The 16602-nt window shown below is 42.0% G+C and overlaps 2 protein-coding genes across 7 annotated transcripts in view; one reads left to right on the top strand and one right to left on the bottom strand.

Moving 5' to 3' along the window:
* Fancd2 (FA complementation group D2) overlaps positions 1–13246 on the top strand; it is an 84452-nt gene extending 71206 nt beyond the window's left edge. For 4 of the 5 annotated variants that reach the window (XM_048438619.3, XM_048438616.3, XM_048438617.3 and 1 more), the window contains 7 exons: positions 163–234; positions 906–944; positions 5226–5300; positions 5800–5874; positions 7350–7496; positions 10143–10271; positions 12826–13246. In XM_048438619.3, coding sequence (XP_048294576.3) covers positions 163–234; positions 906–944; positions 5226–5300; positions 5800–5874; positions 7350–7496; positions 10143–10271; positions 12826–12897 — 609 coding nt within the window. In that variant the 3' untranslated portion in view covers positions 12898–13246. The remainder of the gene's footprint in view (positions 1–162; positions 235–905; positions 945–5225; positions 5301–5799; positions 5875–7349; positions 7497–10142; positions 10272–12825) is intronic. The other variant, XM_087904428.1, reaches the window with a different exon arrangement.
* A 601-nt stretch (positions 13247–13847) lies between these two features.
* Positions 13848–16602, bottom strand: Fancd2os (FANCD2 opposite strand). 2 transcript variants are annotated; one of them, XM_048438368.3, is made up of 2 exons: positions 16432–16602; positions 13848–15163 (listed from the first exon to the last, which is right to left on the bottom strand). In XM_048438368.3, exons 1-2 carry the CDS (start codon positions 16475–16477, stop codon positions 14619–14621), a joined length of 591 nt encoding a protein of 196 aa, XP_048294325.1. In that variant the 5' UTR covers positions 16478–16602; the 3' UTR covers positions 13848–14618. The 2 variants fall into 2 exon arrangements, with proteins under 2 accessions (XP_048294325.1, XP_048294324.1); XM_048438367.3 differs by lacking the exon at positions 16432–16602 and adding an exon at positions 16226–16425.

Genomic DNA, 16602 nt, shown 5'->3' with positions numbered 1-16602 from the left:
GATTTGCTGTGAGGTGCTCTGATGTCATCACAGTATGTGTGAGCCTCTGATGAGTAAACTGATTGCCACATCTCTGAAGAAGGGAGAATTGACCAGCTGTGTTAGTCGGAGGGCAGTAGAAGTATTTGGCTGTAACTGAGACCTGTGTTTGGCTGTCTCCAGGTTCATGAAAAGAAGCTCCTGTATTGGAACATGGCTGTTCGAGACTTCAGTATCCTTATCAATTTGATGAAAGTATGGGGTCCTGACCTGCCTTCCCAGCTGACCCTGACTCGAGGACTCTGCTTTCCAGAATCACCTCCTTGCTGTTCTCACCCTTCCATGACCCCCTACTCATTCTGGGCAAATCCTTCTTCTAGCCACTATGACTTTTCCCATCTCCTTCCCCCCATTTTTGTTTGTTTGTTTGTGTTTGATTTTTTTGTTTTTTGAGGATTTTTTTTTTTGCCTGTATAATAATAATTTTACTACCTGTCATTGCCCCATTTTCTCCCCTTTTGCCTTAGGTCCTCTGATCTGACTACACTTCCGACTCTGATTGCCTTTATTGTTGTCAAACACAGTTTTCTCTACTACTGGATTATGCACAGGCTGCTCTGTCAGCTTAAAATGTCATTCATTCCCTCTTCTCTCCATCTCATAAAGTCTTAAAGTTTCAGATCAAAGTGCCTCTAATAATTCTATCTTTTCAACATTCTCAGTTTGAATCAATTCCTTGATTCCCTTTGCTCCTTTCTTGCTTTCTTGGATTTAAGTTATGAGAGTTTCTTACTCTATAATTAATTTTCTATTACACTGTTGGCATGTCTTCTTCATTTTAGAACTATGATGTTCTAAGGGGGAAAAGGCTGAAATACTCAAAGGAGCCGACCTCAGTTTTGGTTTCTTGTCTTTCTCCTGTCTAGGTATTCGACAGTTATCCTGTTCTGCACGTGTGTTTAAAGGTAAGAGATTTCCTAGGCTTTGTTCAATGTATTCCTGTGGGTCATTTCAGAGGGACCTCAGCTGAAGAGAATTGCTTTATACCTCTTTTACATGCCAGAGTCTGTGCTAATAGGTTGTAGTTCAAGGAAGACAATGGGTAATATTTTCTACAGTAGTTGAAGGCAATTTTCTTATGAGTTGCAGAATTTTTGGTTGAAATATTAGAACTAGGTTGAAGGCCTACAGAGCAGCTGAATTTAAGGGCAGTGTTCATGGTGGGCCTGGTGGCATATACCTTTAATCCTAGAACTTGACAGGCAGAAGCAAGTGGATCTCAGTGAGCTTAAGGTCAGCCTGGTCTCCTCAGGGATTTTCAGGTCAGCTAGGGCTGCATAGTGAGACCCTACCTCAAACCAGCCAACAAACAAAAAGAGCATGCTCACCCTCACCCTCCTGCCAGTGCTTTAGGTAGTGGAGGAGGAGTTATGGATGGACCCCCCCCTCTTTTTTTTAGTGGATTTTTTTTATTGATAGTTATTGAGCTCTACATTTTTCTCTTCTTCCCTCGCTGCCTCTCCCCTTCCCCTTCAACCCTCCCCCAAAGTCCCCATGCTCCCAATTTACTCAGGAGATCTTGTCTTTCTACTTTCTACTTCCCATGTGGATTAGATCTGTGTATGTCTCTCTTAGTGTCCTCATTGTTCTCTAAGTTCTCTGGGATTGTGGTTTGTGGGCTGGCTTTCTTGGCTTTATGTTTAAAAACTACCTATGAGTGAGTACATTTGATAATTGTCTTTCTGTATCTGGGTTACCTCACTCAAAATAATATTTTCTAACTCCATCCATTTTCCTGCAAAATTCAAGACATCATTATTTTTTCTGCTGTATAGTACTCCATTGTGTAAATGTACCACATTTTCCTTATCCATTCTTTGTTCGAGGGGCATTTAGGTTGTTTCCAGGTTCTGGCTATGACAAACAAAGCTACTATGAACATAGTTGAGTACATGTCCTTGTGGCACAATTGAGCATCCTTTGGATATATATCCAAAAGTAGTATTACTGGGTCTTGAGGAAGGTTGTTTACTAATTTTCTGAGAAATCGCCACACTGACATCCAAAGGGGCTGTACCAGCTTGCATTCCTACCATCAATGCAGAAGTGTTCCCTTTTCCCCACAACCTCTCTAGCATAAGTTGTCATCAGTGTTTTTGATCTTGGCCATTCTTACAGGTATAAGATGGAATCTCAGTGTTGTTTTGATTTGTATTTCTCTGATGACTAAAGATGTTGAACATTTCCTTAAGTGTCTTTCAGCCATTTTAGATTCCTCTATTGAGAGTTCTTTCTTTACGTCTTTACTCCATTTTTTTAATTGAATTATATGATCTTTTGGTGTCCAATTTCTTGAGTTCTTTGTATATTTTGGAGATCAGACCTCTGTCTGATGTGGAGTTAGTGAAGATCTTTTCCCATTCTGTAGGCTATTGTTTTGTCTTTTTGACCGTGTCCTTTGCTTTACAGAAGCTTTTCAGTTTCAGGAGGTCTCATTTATTAATTGTTTCTCTCAGTGTCTGTGCTGCTGGGGTTCTATTTAGGAAGTGGTTCCCTGTGTCAATGCGTTCAAGTGTACTTCCCACTTTCTCTTCTATAAGGTTCAGTGTGACTGGCTTTATGTTGAGGTCTTTGATCCATTTGGACTTGAGTTTGGGGCATGGTGGTAGATATGGTTCTATTTTCATTGTTCTACATGTTGATATCCAGTTATGCCAGCACCATTTGTTCAATATGCTTTCTTTTTTCCATTTGGTGTTTTTTGCTTCCTTGTCAAAAATCAGATGTTCGAAGACGTGTGGATTGATATCCGGGTCTTTTATTCGGTTCCATTGGTCCTCCTGTCTGTTCTTATACCAATACCAGGCTGTTTTCAGTACTGTAGCTCTGTAGTAGAGTTTGAAGTCAGGGATTGTGATGCTTCCAGAAGTCCTTTTATTGTACAGGATTGTTTTGGCTATCCTGGGTTTTTTGCTTTTCCAAATGAAGTTGAGTTCCGTTCTTTTGAGGTCTTTGAAGGGTTTTGCTGGGATTTTGATGGGCATTGCGTTGAATCTGTTGACTTTTCTTTTTTAAATTATTTTTATTATTTTTAACTATGTACATGTGTGTGTATCTATGTGTATATGGACATGTGAGTGCAGGTGTCCACAGAGGTCAGAGATACTGGACACCCTAGAGCTGGAATTAGAGGTGATTATCACCTGATGATTCTCTGTATTTCCTCCGTGTCTGTTATGTCCCCCTTTTCATTTCTGATATTGTTAATTTGGATATTCTCTCTCTGCCTTTTGGTTAGTTTGGATAAAGGTTTGTCTATTTTGTTGATTTTTCTCAAAGAACCAGCTCTTTGTCTCATTGATTCTTTGTATTATTTTCTTTGTTTCTATTTTGTTGATTTCAGCTCTCAATTTGATTATTTCCTGTTGTCTAGTTCTCTTAGGTGAGTTTGCTTCTTTTTATTCTAAAGTTTTCAAATGTTCTGTTAATTCACTTCTTTATGTAGTGGGATATTCCCAACTTCTTTATGTAGGTGTTTAGTGCTATGAACTTTCCTCTTAACACAGCTTTCATTGTGTCCCATAAATTTGGGTATATTGTATGGTCATTTTCATTGAATTTTAGGAAGTCTTTAATTTCTCCCTATATTTCTTTTTTGACCCATTGATGATTCGGGTGAACATTGTTTAATTTCCATGTGTTTGTGGGTTTTCTGGAATTAGTATTGCTGTTGACTTCTAGTTTTAAAGCATGGTGATCTGATAAAGTACATTAGGTTATTCCTATTTTTTTGTATTTGTTGAGGTTTGTTTTGTTACCGAGTATGTGGTCAATTTTTGAGAAGGTTCCATGAGGTGCTGAGAAGGAGGTATATTCTTTTCTGTTTGAATGGAATATTCTATTGATGTCTGTTAAGTCCATTTGAGTCAAAACATCTGTTAGTTCTTTTATTTCTCTGTTCATTTTTTTTGTCTGATTGACCTGTCCAGTGGTGAGAGGGGAGTGTTGAAGTCTCCCACTATTAGTGTGTGGGGTTTAATGTATGATTTAAGCTTTAGAAGTGTTTTTTTTTTTTCACATATGAGGGTGCCCTTGTATTTGGGGCATTCATGTTCAGTATTGAGATTTCCTCTTGATGGATTTTTCCTGTGACTAACATGAAATGTCCTTCTTTGTCTCTTTTGACTGATTTTAGCTTGAAGTCCATTTTGTTAGATATTAGGATAGCTACACACGCTTGTTTCTTAGTTCCATTTGATTGGTATTTTTCTTTCTCCCCCCCCCCATTGGTATTTTTTTTTTCACAACCCTTTACTCTGAGACAGTGTCTGTCTTTGAGGTTGAGATGTGTTTCTTGTATACAGAAGAAGGATGGATTCTGCTTTTGTATTCAGTCTGTTAGCCTGTGCCTTTTTATAGGTGAGTTGAGTCCATTTACATTAAGTGATATTAATGACCAGTGATTGCTATCTCCTGTTAATTTAGTTTTCATCGTTGGTGATGTTAATTTGTGCATTTTTTTCTTCTTTGAGAGGTTCCCCCTTTTAAAGTCTTGTAAGGCCCAAGGCTTTGGGTGTTGCTCAGTTGTAGAGAACCTGCTTAGTGTGTGCAAGGCCCCAAGTTCAGTCCTTTGCTCCACGAGACACATAAAGAGCGTTTGATGTGGTTTGAATGTGGGGTTGATATTCTGACTGTTGTATAACCCTTCCCTTCTCCTGTGGGATTTCCATGCCTGCCCTAGATTTATGGTAAGCTCAAAAGGAATATGATGGGGAGAACATCTTCCCTACTCTTGGTGTCTTCTTCCAAGTGCGTGGTACCCCATTCTTCTTATCTTTTGGCTTTCCCTCTTCTTCAGTCTGCCGTGGTCCATTGCAGGAGATGAGTGTACTGGAGGAATAATGTGATTGGAAACAGGCCATGTGTTCCTTTGGTCCTCTCAATTTCTCCTTTTGAATGAATTATCCTCAGGGGGATGGAGTTCAGCTTCTGTTCTGTGTGCTCAGAGCAGAACAAGGGCTCTGGCCATTGTCTGTGTCTAAGTACAAGAGTCCACTTAATTCTGGAACTTCTTTATATAGCAGGCCTATTTGCTTTTCAACTTTAGTTACATCCTCCAAATTAACTTTTTGAACCACTCCCAATTTATTTTTAGTGTATACAAGTTAGTGGCCTATGCTGCCTCATCTGAGGGCTTTTCAAGTAAAAGTCCTCAGCCGAGTCCAGCACTGTGTTTCTCTCTTCAGTATGGACGTCACTTTGTGGAAGCATTTCTGAAGCAGTGTATGCCGCTCCTCGACTTCAGCTTTAGGAAACATCGGGTAAGAACTGAGAGCACAGCCAGAGTTGCCAGGGTTTTTTGTGGCTATTTCTGAGTGGGGGCTGGGGCTTCAGCAATCTCCTACATTCTGAGCAGCAATTTTAAGTGACACCATGCCAGCTATAGCCAGAAGTGCCCAGATAAGCTGAGCCAGTCAAATCACTCTGTTCAGACCCACCTCTACACTTCTCTCCAATCTCTGGGCTTATTCCCTTTAACGTGTACTTCATTGTGTTGCTCTACACTAGGCTCTTCTGTGCAGTGTCTCTGCAAATACTTTAGAAGCCACTTGAGCTATAAAATAGGCTTGGTAGACTTTTAAAACCAATTAGCACTAAGTATTCAGCATTCCCAACTGAGGGCCAGACTCAGATAATTATTAGCTTAGGCTGGGACCTACAGAGTTTGTCCTTCTTGGAGCCCCTGCTGCAAGAACATATTGCATCTGAAATAACATTAGAATATTAAACCAGAACATTTATAAATTTTGTTGTTGTTAGGAAGATGTTCTGAGCTTGCTGGAAACCCTTCAGCTGAACACAAGGCTCCTTCACCACCTTTGTGGACATTCCAAGGTAAGAGATGTCTCATTATGAAGCATATTCAGCTATGGCCTGAAACTCAGTCTTTCTGCTGAGATGGTGACATGGGCCCCCAGACCTAGCTTTCAACCCTGTGTCCAAGCACAGTTTATTTAGAGTCAGCAAATCCTTTGTTACTGAATGAGTCTGGCAGTCACCTAAAGAGAAAATTTTGTATTTAGGCACAAATTCTATAGCTGCTTCCTCTAGAAACAGCTTGCTCCCAAGGACTCAAGTGTAGTGCTGAGATATATAATTCCAGTACTTAGAGGCTTACATGGAAGACACTGTCTCAGAACAAATCAGCAAACTAAAGTCCACTTCATGGGGTAAGAGAATATAGAGCACTCCCAGATGAGTACCCTTTTACAAAGTGTCCTTGAGTTAGGGCTTCTGTTGCTGTGATGAAACACCATGATCAAAAGCAACTTGGGAGGAAAGAGTTTATTTAGTATGCATATCCTTTGAAACCAAGGTAGGAACTCAAACTGGGCGGAAACCTGGAGTCAGGAACTGATAGAGAAGCCATGCTTACTGACTTACTCTTTGTAGCTTGCTTAGCCTGCTTTCTTATAGAACTCAAGACTACCAACTCAGGGGTAGCCCCACCCTTATGGGCTAAACCCTCCTGCATCAGTTACTAATTAGTAAGATCCCCTGTGTACTTCCTGCAGTGCAGTCTTATGGAACGATTTTCTCGATTGAGGTTCCCTCCTTGCAGGTGAACCTAGCTTGTGTCAAGGCGACATAAAACTAGCCAGCACACAAAGAAATGCGGTGGGAGAACTGTTTGGTGGGAACTGCTGGAGCCTGGAAGTATTCCCAACCAGCCTTCTTAGAACTTCTGAGCTACATGACTTGGTTGTCTCCTGTGAGAATATCTGAGTATTGCATATCTTCTCTAAGTCAGGTGTCATGGCACATGTTTTTAATTCCAGCACTTGAAAGGCAGAAGCAGGTGGGTCTCTGTGACTTCAAGGCCAGCCTGATCTACAGTTTCCAAGACAACCAGGGCTACGTAGTGAGACTCTGGAGGGTGAGGGGATCCAACAGCAGCAGCAACAAAATAACCCTCCAATTGATGCTGCTGAACCCTTGTCACGTTTGAAGGAACATAGAAACAGTGGTGGCTTCTGTGGTACCTGACAAACCAAATGATTCTTTGAGCCATTTCTTAAAGTTGACCAGAGCTAAATATCATTATATACACCTTGAAGTAATTTGCTGATGATTAGTCAACAGAGCTCATACCAGGCACCTAGAAGTGCGGGTGGTGTGTCTTTTAGTCCTGAGTTTTTTGCTGACATTCTTTTGGAGTACTCATCAAACTAGTACTATTTGATGGACCATGTCTCTGGGCCATATTGGCCAGGAATATTCTCTTATTCTTCAGGTATGACATGTTCAGACATTTTTGTAAAAGAAATATGAAACATGATGATAGAGCTGGATGATTTCTCTCTCTTCAGATTCACCAGGACACAAGACTCACCAAACATGTGCCTTTACTCAAAAAGTCACTGGAACTGTTAGTTTGCAGAGTCAAAGCCATGCTTGTCCTCAACAACTGTAGAGAGGCTTTCTGGTTGGGTACTCTCAAAAACCGAGACTTACAGGTAAGCCTGAAGTTATCACTTATGAACTCCTATGCCCGTTCTTTGAGAACACCAGAAGAAATACAAAAGAGGTCACCCAGACCCTGTTCTCCTAATAAGACTGCTTTTAGTCGGGCCTGGTGGCACAGGCTTGTAACCCAACTACCTTGAAGTCTGAGGCAGAAGGATTACAAGTTTAAGTTTGCCCATCTACAAAGTGAGTTCAAGACCAGTCTGGGCAATTTAGCAAAACTGTCAATAAAATTAAAGTAAATAGAGGAGCCGGGCAATGGTGGTGCATGCCTTTAATGTGTGTAACTCCAGTTTAGGGATCCAACCCCCTTTACATTCTTCCATGGGCCTGCATTTGAAGAGGTCTAATTTAACATTAGTGCAGCCATGACAGGCTACAGACTGGGAATACCGGGACTAGGCCTCACCCTTAAAATAACCAGGAAAAACCACAGACTGTACCCTGTGAGGGACCAGTCAGAATTGGGACAAACAAGTACTACATTCTCCAGAACATTAAGGATACCTAACTTAGATGTAGGTTGCCAATTTCCTTGCAACAACAGAGGTACCAATCCTATCTGACAAGACTTCTGCTACCTCACTTCTGCTTAAACTGTTCAACCCCCATCTGAATCCAAAACTTCCCTGCCCCCATTCTTTATTCCTTAAAAACCCTGCCATAGCTGAGCTCAGTGCTCTCTCTGACACAGCTGCTGTGTTGGAGTGATGGATGGAGAGCCAAGCTCAAGCTCACAGTAAAGGCTCTTTGCTTTTGCGTACGAATTCAGACTCATGACACAGCAGTAACACATGCATGTCGTACACAGACACACATGCAGGTAGAACTCTAATAGACATAAAAAATAAAGGTTAAAAAATTTCACAATACTGTTTAGTAGGACAGTGGAGATGCACACTATTAATCCAGTACTCAGGAGGCAGAGGCAAGCAGATCTCTGTGAGTTTGGAGCCAGTTTGGTCTACAGAGCATGTTCTAGGACAACCAGAGCTACATAGTGAGGCCCTGTCTCAAAAAACAAACAAATAAAAAAAAAGAAAAAAATAAGGAGCCAGTTTTGTACAGCACTTTCTCTATGCCAGAGAGATACTTGTAAGCCCCACTGAGAGCAGATTTTTAACATTCTCACATGTGGAAAAACTTTTGAATTTTTTCTAAGGCAGTCTTATTACTAAAAATTCTCTCCAGTTTTAACAAATTGGTATGTCTAAGGATCTTCATCTGATTACCTTGAACCCATTTGCATGTTATGCTGTTTCATAATCACTCACTTTCAGGGTCCATGTCTTCCTTGTTCATACTGAGGGTTGTTTTTAACATTTTAAAATATGTTATTTTACAATTTAAACATAAACTCTCTATGAGTTTATGTGCACCACATGTGTGCAGGATCTAGAGGAGGCCAGTAGAAAGTGTTGTTTTTCCTGGAACTGGAGTTATATAGGCATTTGTAAGCCGCCATGTAGGCACTGAGAACTAAGCATAGGTCCCATGTAAGAGCAATAAACACTCAACTGCCAAACAATCTCTCCAGCCCCACTAGCTGAATTTTGTAATGCTATATATGAAGAGAATAGAATAGTGGTTTTCTCTCTTACAAATCAAACTTAGGAAGTCAATTCTGTTTGTTTTCTTGGAGAAAACTGAAGCTCAGGATGGTAACTTCCACAAACTTTTTTGCAGTGAGTTAGTGAACCAGGGTTTGAGTCCAGACGGTTCCTCAGACTCTGCTTGGTGTCTGTGGTCATGTGTGCTGTTTATAAACCTTGAGGTACAAGCCGGGCAGTGGTGGCGCACACCTTTAATCCCAGCATGCAGGAAGCAAAGGCAGGTGGATCTCTGTGAGTTCAAGGCCAGCCTGGTTTACATGAGCTAGTTTCAGGACAGGCTCTAAAGCTACAGAGAAACCCTGCCTCGAAAACCTAAAGAGATAGATAGATAGATAGATAGATAGATAGATAGATAGATAGATAGATAGATAGATAGATAGATAGATAGATAGATAAAAAATAACCTTGAGGTACTGAGAGAGAGTTTTTGGCAACAGGGTCTCGTTGTGTAGCCCACACTAGCCACAAACTTTGATTCTCTTCTAAGTTCTGATTACAATTCCAGCCTTTGGAACAATTTTAGATCCATATTTGGCATTAACTGAGAGAGCCATCAATACAAAATATAATATAATAGCATATAAAATATGGACCTTGTATAGAACTATGTATCAGTTCCATGAGCATCTCAGAAACCTGGAATTGAATAGTGTTTCCCTAAATGATAGATCAGAGGTTGATATGTTTTTGTTCTTATAATATTCTTACAACATTTCTTTACAGCTTTCTTTTTCAATTTATTGTGTATATACTGTTCTGCCTACATGTATACCTGCATGCCAGAAGAGGGCACCAGCTCTCACTATAACTGGTTGCGAGCTACCATGTGGGTGCTGGGACTTGAACTCAAGACCTCTGGAGGAGCAGCCAGTGTTCTTAACTTCTGAGCCATCTTCTCAACCCAGTTGATATGTTTTGAATGGCTAGAATGTTACTTCTGTAATACCTAGAAACTCGGCCTTCCTCAAAACCATAAATGTGCTCATTATGATCCCCCATTTATTCTGCTTCTTCTACATTTAGGGTGAAGAAATTATTTCCCAGTGTCCCTCTTCCCCAGAGAGCACTTCGGAGGACAGTGAGGATAGCGTGACATCCCACGTCTCCAGGAACAGAGCAACAGAGTTATCTGCACAGGCTGGTCTGGTATTGGTAGAGCATTTTATTAAATATTCTTTGTTAGCTCAAAGGACAGGATTTTTTCTGTTTATATCTATTGTTAAATACTTCTGCGCCCATCTCCATTCCCTACAAAAAAGCTTATATGAATGCTTTGGGATCCATATAATACAATTACATTGTCTGAGGCTCTCTCAAGTATCTCTCAAGGTGTGTTGAATATTTGTCTACAGCTTACGGGGAATTATTGCTCAGTGGTAGAGCATGTATTCAGCGTGTACACATTAGTACATTCAATTGTCTGTACCAAAAACAAAGTGGAGATTTTTTTTTCTTTCATTATATAGTGTCCCATTTTCCATGATCTTGTATGTAAAAGTGTTCTATAAGGAAGAAAAGACCAGCATGTTCTGTGTTAAAATGAATTAAACCATTTCAGCTTTGTTTGGCAGTCCTAGACCTGGAACTTAATATATAAATCAGGCTAGCTTTGAATTCACAAAGATATGCCTGCCTGTGCCTCCCAAGTGCTGAGGTTGAAACCCTGCACCACCGTGCCCAGCCATTTCAGCTTTTTTTTTTTAAACGTGTATAATTATTGTGCATGTTTTTCTTTGCATCGTGTGTATGTGTGCCTATAGGTGTCAGAAAGGGGCGTTGGACACCCTGCCTCCCTCAGGGACTGACGTTAAGAGTTGTGAGCCAGCATATAAGTGCTGAGAGTTGAACCTGGTCCTCTGGAAAAGCAGTCAGTGCCCTTAACACTGACTGATCCACCTCTTTAGCCCCTCACCTTGTTTTAACATACAAAATTGAAACATGAAAGCAGAAGCCTAGAGTCAAGCTGCGACTACAAAGGAATAAAATAACACAGGCCTTCATTTTCTGTGGACTGGTGCTTTTGTGATTTAATATAAGCTAAATGAAAATGTGTGCATTTTCAAAATGTGTGCATTTTCAAAACTTGTGCATCAAGTTTTGCTCGGTTCATTTGTGTTCTGGATACCAGGCAATTTAGCTAGAAGCTGTGCACAGAAAGACATGATGAAGTCTGTAGGCTCTATTTTAGTTCTGTAATCGACCTCTTCTGACTTACTCTTATAAAGAATTTGAGGTAGTCAGTATACTCTGCCTCCAGTACATAAACGTGTCCTAGTAAAGGAACAAACCAGTTTCATGCTGGACACCAGCTGTATATGCTAGTGTCATATACACAGTGTCATAACCATTGCTTCATACACACAATGCTTACACATATTTGCTTGTTTATTTATTCCTTTTATTTTTATATGTCTTGCTATGTAGCCCAGGCTGTCTCTGGACTCATAGTCTTCCTGACTTGGTCTCCTGAATTTTTTTTTTAAATATTTGTTTATCATATATACAGTGTTCTGTCTGCATGTATGCCTGCAGGCCAGAAGAGGGCGCCATATCTCATTATAGGTGGTGGTGAGTAACCATGTGGTTGCTGGGAATTGAACTCAGGACCTCTGGAAGAGCAGTCGGTGCTCTTAACCGCTGCTCTTAACCGCTGAGCCATCTCTCCAGCCCTGGTCTCCTGAATCTTGGGACTACAGAGCTGTACCATGTTAAGCCTTGTTCTCTATTGAACTGATAATGTGACTTTGTTTCTGTGTTTTATGTCTGAAGAACAGTTGGAACACTTTGGCTTATTTAAAGATTATGCTGATTTTGTTCAGTTGTAAATAATTCAATATCAAAATGACCTCTCAGGCTAGACAGTGGTGGCACGTGCCTTTAATAACAGCACTCAGGAGGCAGAGGCAAGCGAATCTCAGCAAGTTTGAGGCCAGCCTGTTCTAAAAAGCAAGTTCTGAACCAGATAGGGCTACACAACGAGACCCTGTCTCAACAAAACAAAAACCTTTCTCTATGGTCTTTACTTATAGTTTATGGCAAGAATTATAGAGAAGCCAAGCACATGCCCTTTCTTAGTCCCAGCGCTTGGGAGGCAGAGGGAGGTAGATCTCCTGAGTTTGAGGATTGCAAAGGGCTGTACAATGAGGACCCCCCCCCCATCTCAGAAAACAATGAATAAAGGAGCTGAACATGGTTGAATGTGCCTGTAGTCCCAGCACTTGGGAGGTGGAGGAAGCTCACAAGCTCAAGGTCCTTCTTAACATAATGATTTGAGATGAGCTTGAATCAAAACAAAAAAGAAACAAGAGGGGACTTCGGCTTTAGCTTACAGGGGTTTTAAAATTCTCATTGCTTTTACCAACGGAAATGGCTAGGTGATGGTGGCACATGCCTTGAATCCTGGCACTCAGAAGGCAGAGATAAGCAGATCTCTATGAGTTTGAGGCCAGCCTGGTCTACATACTGAGTTCCAGGATAGTCGGGGCTACACAGAGAAATCCTGCCCCCAAAAAAATAAAGGAGGAAGGAAGGAAGGAAGGAAGGAAGGAAGGAAAGAAGGAAGGAAGGAAGGAAGGAAGGAAGGAAGGAAGGAAGGAAGGAAGGAAGGAAGGAAGGAAGGAAGGAAAAGGTAGATCTATAGTGTACATCTGTGGCAGCTGTGTTGCAAGAGCTGGCCTCAAGAACTTTTTTCTCCTCTATCCCTTAGGATGGGGAAGATGAAGCAAGTGATGGACACAAGGATGAAGACGATGAAGAAAGTGATGACAGCTCTGATTAGACCCCAGGGACACAACTGCGCCTTCATCTCTGGCACCTCTTACCTCTTTCTCTTTGGGATTTGAAGTCTGATCTGTGCCTTTCAAACCAGAGCTTCCTGTTTTTCCTTCAAGAAGGGGTTTTTATTTAATTAACCAATGGATTTCACAGGTTGTTGAACATCCAGGTTCCTGGCTCAGAATCCAAGTTCTTGTATCATCTATCAGTGGTTTGGATAAACATGGCCATGCTGATTCTGCAGAGTAAATGCTCTGACTGACCTTTGGAAACTAGTTTTGAAACTGGTTTATTTAAAAATTCAGGCTTATGATAACTTTGTAAATAAACTATTTTCTAAGTTTTGCCTCAGATACCTTATTCCTCCCTTTAGATGTGTCTCATTATTCAGGGATTGGGTGGGATTGAGTGAGGTTTGGGTCATACCAGGGCCTTAATAGCATTTGTGTCAATGACCAAAAAAGTCAAAAAGAACATTTTAACTACCTTTTAATTGGATTTTTGTTGAGTTTTTGTTTTGCTTTGTAACAGGGTCTCTCTGTGTAGCCTAGGTATTATGGTATTCGTGCTGACTAGGAGAGTCTTGAACACTGCTTTTGAATGCCTAAACACTTACTTTTGTTCTGTGTGGGAGCACATATGTGCTGTGGAGCTCATGTGGAGAATACAGGATACCTGGCGGAAGTAGAGTTCTCTCCCTCTACCATGTGGGTTCCACATACGTGCTGTGGGGCACATACGTGCTGTGGGGCACATACGTGCTGTGGGGCACATGTGGAGAACACAGGACACCTGCTGGAAGTGGAGTTCTCTCTCTCTACCATGTGGGTTCCACATATGTGCTGTGGTGCACATGTGGAGAACACAGGACCTGGTGGAAATGGAGTTCTCTCTACCATGTGGGTTCCACGGGTCAAAATTCCAGACCTTTAGCTGCTTAGCCACCTCACCAGCTTGCTTTAAAATTCTTTATTAGTATAAAACAAAGGAAGAAAAAACATCATCAAACATCTGCTGGCATTTTATAGATATAGGTATAGTATTTATTTCCACATTATTCTGAATTATGCCTAGAATCTAGCTGTAAGAATCATACAAAATATAGCTTATTAGAAATAGAACATCTGGAGCTAAAGTAGGGAACTCGCCTGTCATCCGCCAGAAAGCCCAGTCTCAAAGCTGCTGTTAGGCTCTTCCTTGCCATGCTATTAAGAGTGTTTAATATTTGTTATATTTTTACCATGCTGGTATTAAAGTTATGTTTTATTTATTGACATTTGTTTGAGGCAGGAAAGCTGTTTTTAAGTTAGTTCTTAACCCACATACAGGTTTTTGATCCCTTCATCCTCTGGTACCCAGTCAGTCATACATGTCTTTTCTTGGCATCCCATTTTTTGCCTTCTCATTACTGACTTTGGCATTTGTGTGTTCACGCAAGGCTGGTTTGTTTGATAGTTTAATCGCTATCACATTTGTATGTCAGTGTTAGGCTGACTTTTAAATAGCCATTAGCTTTCCAGCAGAAATGTTCTTCCTTGCTCAGTATCATTGGTCAACTGGCCAGTCTTGTTTTGAAGAGGAAGGGAGGAAGGGAACTTGTCACAGCTTGACTGAAAGGCAGAGTATCTGGCATGATTTTATGCGTTGATTTGTGTAGATAGGTCTTTGTAAGCTTTGGGTACATACACAGATCATGGTGTGGAACACAGGTCCGATGCGGACCCTTTACTTGGAGTGCTGCAGGGCAAAGGTGCACTTCTTGTACGTGGCATACAGCAGGAGGATAGAGCGTAACATCTGTTTGCACATCGTCACTGTCATCTGAATCTGAGGCTCCTTGAGACCAGTAGGCCACTGATGCTCCCTGCTGATGATTTTGCAGAAGGCTGACTTGTCTGAGACTCTGAAGGTTCCCGTCCACTTGGGTGGCTGGGCTGTGATGACCCTACCGAAAACAGAGTCTACTCCATGGAGGCGGACTGGCTGGGGCTTCCTCACCAGTCCTTTCTTGTTGTTCACTGCGCGGAGCTCTGAGGTGTGACAGGGTAACTTGGGGCTCTCTCCAGGCGCCACAAGTGGACTGTCTAGGACAAGAGTGACTTCTTGAAAGCACAACTGCACTTCAAGGTCAGAAGGGGTGTGCGGGAAGCAAGGAGAGGCCCTGAAAGGGTGTTTGGAGCAAGGGGTAGGTGTTGTGTGCCGCAGCCATTGGAAGCTCTCATCCAGTGGGGTCCATGGTGACCAGAGCTGGTATCCTGCCATTGACAGTCCTAAAGGAAATGAATCAGACATGGAATTTCCCTGCTGTGCTTTGGGGGAGGGGAGAGGCGTTACTGTGCAAATTCACATCTGTCTAATTACTGGCTTAAACTTTGTGGGCCCCACTACACGGCAGGGGTCACTAGTTCTGTAGAGGGCAACAGATACTGACTGGTAACTGCTGCACACACTAAACCTCTCCGGGTAAGGAAGTTCACCCATTCTGCAGATGATATGGATTTGTCTAAAATGGAGTATTTCAGTCAATGCCTCTGGTGGGCACAAGTGGCTGGACTTCATGAGACATTATTTGATGAGAAGAAACTCAGTTCATGTCCTACAAGCATTTGTAATTGGTGCTTCCGCAGAGTTCTCAAGAGTATAACCCTGAACTAGCAGTTTAACTTCACTATAGACCTAGTAGAAATGCAAGCTCTTAGGGCCCATCTCAGACCTACTTAATTAGAAATGTGGGTGGGACCAGAAGTTCGCATGTATGCAAACCCTCCAAAGATTCTGTTGCACCTTACAGTTCGCAGTTTACAGTGTGGCTTTTAAGCAGCCTCCAGTTTTCACTCTTCCTTATAAAGCAGGAAGATTGCTATGAGTTCATTTAGCAGCCTGGGCTACATAGGGTAAGACCCTGTCTGAAAACAAAACCCCCAAAACAACCAAGAGGTTTCTGGTATACCACCATGGCAAGGTGGATGTAGGCTATTAACGCCTCTAAACATTTTTTTAAAAATAAGACAGATCCATTTCTAGATTCATCTCCTAAAAAAAAAAGGAAAAAGCTTTATCAAATGCCCATACTAAACCAACAGAGATGAGAGGCTTTGGACTCCAGGTCTTTCCATCCCTAAACACAAGGTTTAAATAAAAATGGTTCTGCCCCAGTTCTCGGCATTACAGGGAGTAACTTTAATCCATTCTGTAGGTGGGGGATGCACCTGGGTAGTCTTAACAAGCTGCTGTACTAGACCTGCATAGGAAACACCTGGTTCCCCAGTCCAGAAGACTTCCTTTTTATAGGTGCCTTCCTTCTAAGGAACCCGGATCCTTGATTTCCCCACCTGGGAAAGGGGAAGGCAGCGCCAAAGTGCAGCTGAAGTCCTCGTGAACTGTGAAAACATCCCGAGCGGCTGGGGTGCTTGGAGAACAGGCTTGTCTCCCTGGAAGTCCCTCCCTCGGAGCGGGAGTCACATGACCCTGCCCGAGGCCCGGGCAACGGTGAGATCCCGGGCCCGGACCCACCATCACCATCTGGGCCGGAGCTCACCTACTGAACTGCACGCGGATTGCACGCTCCAAAGTAGCAGCCGCATTTTTTCTCCATCCCGGCGCCTAGCAACCTCCTTTGTGACTCAGGATCGTGGGGGCGGGGCAGGGGCTGGAGACGCCCTTCTAGGAGCCAGCAGGTACAGGACAGTTCCAATCTCACCCTTCAGTT

The sequence above is a fragment of the Myodes glareolus genome, chromosome 3 (assembly GCF_982192425.1).
Source record: "Myodes glareolus chromosome 3, mMyoGla1.1, whole genome shotgun sequence".
Lineage (NCBI taxonomy): Eukaryota > Metazoa > Chordata > Mammalia > Rodentia > Cricetidae > Myodes > Myodes glareolus.
This window is presented reverse-complemented; position numbering and strand designations above follow the sequence as displayed.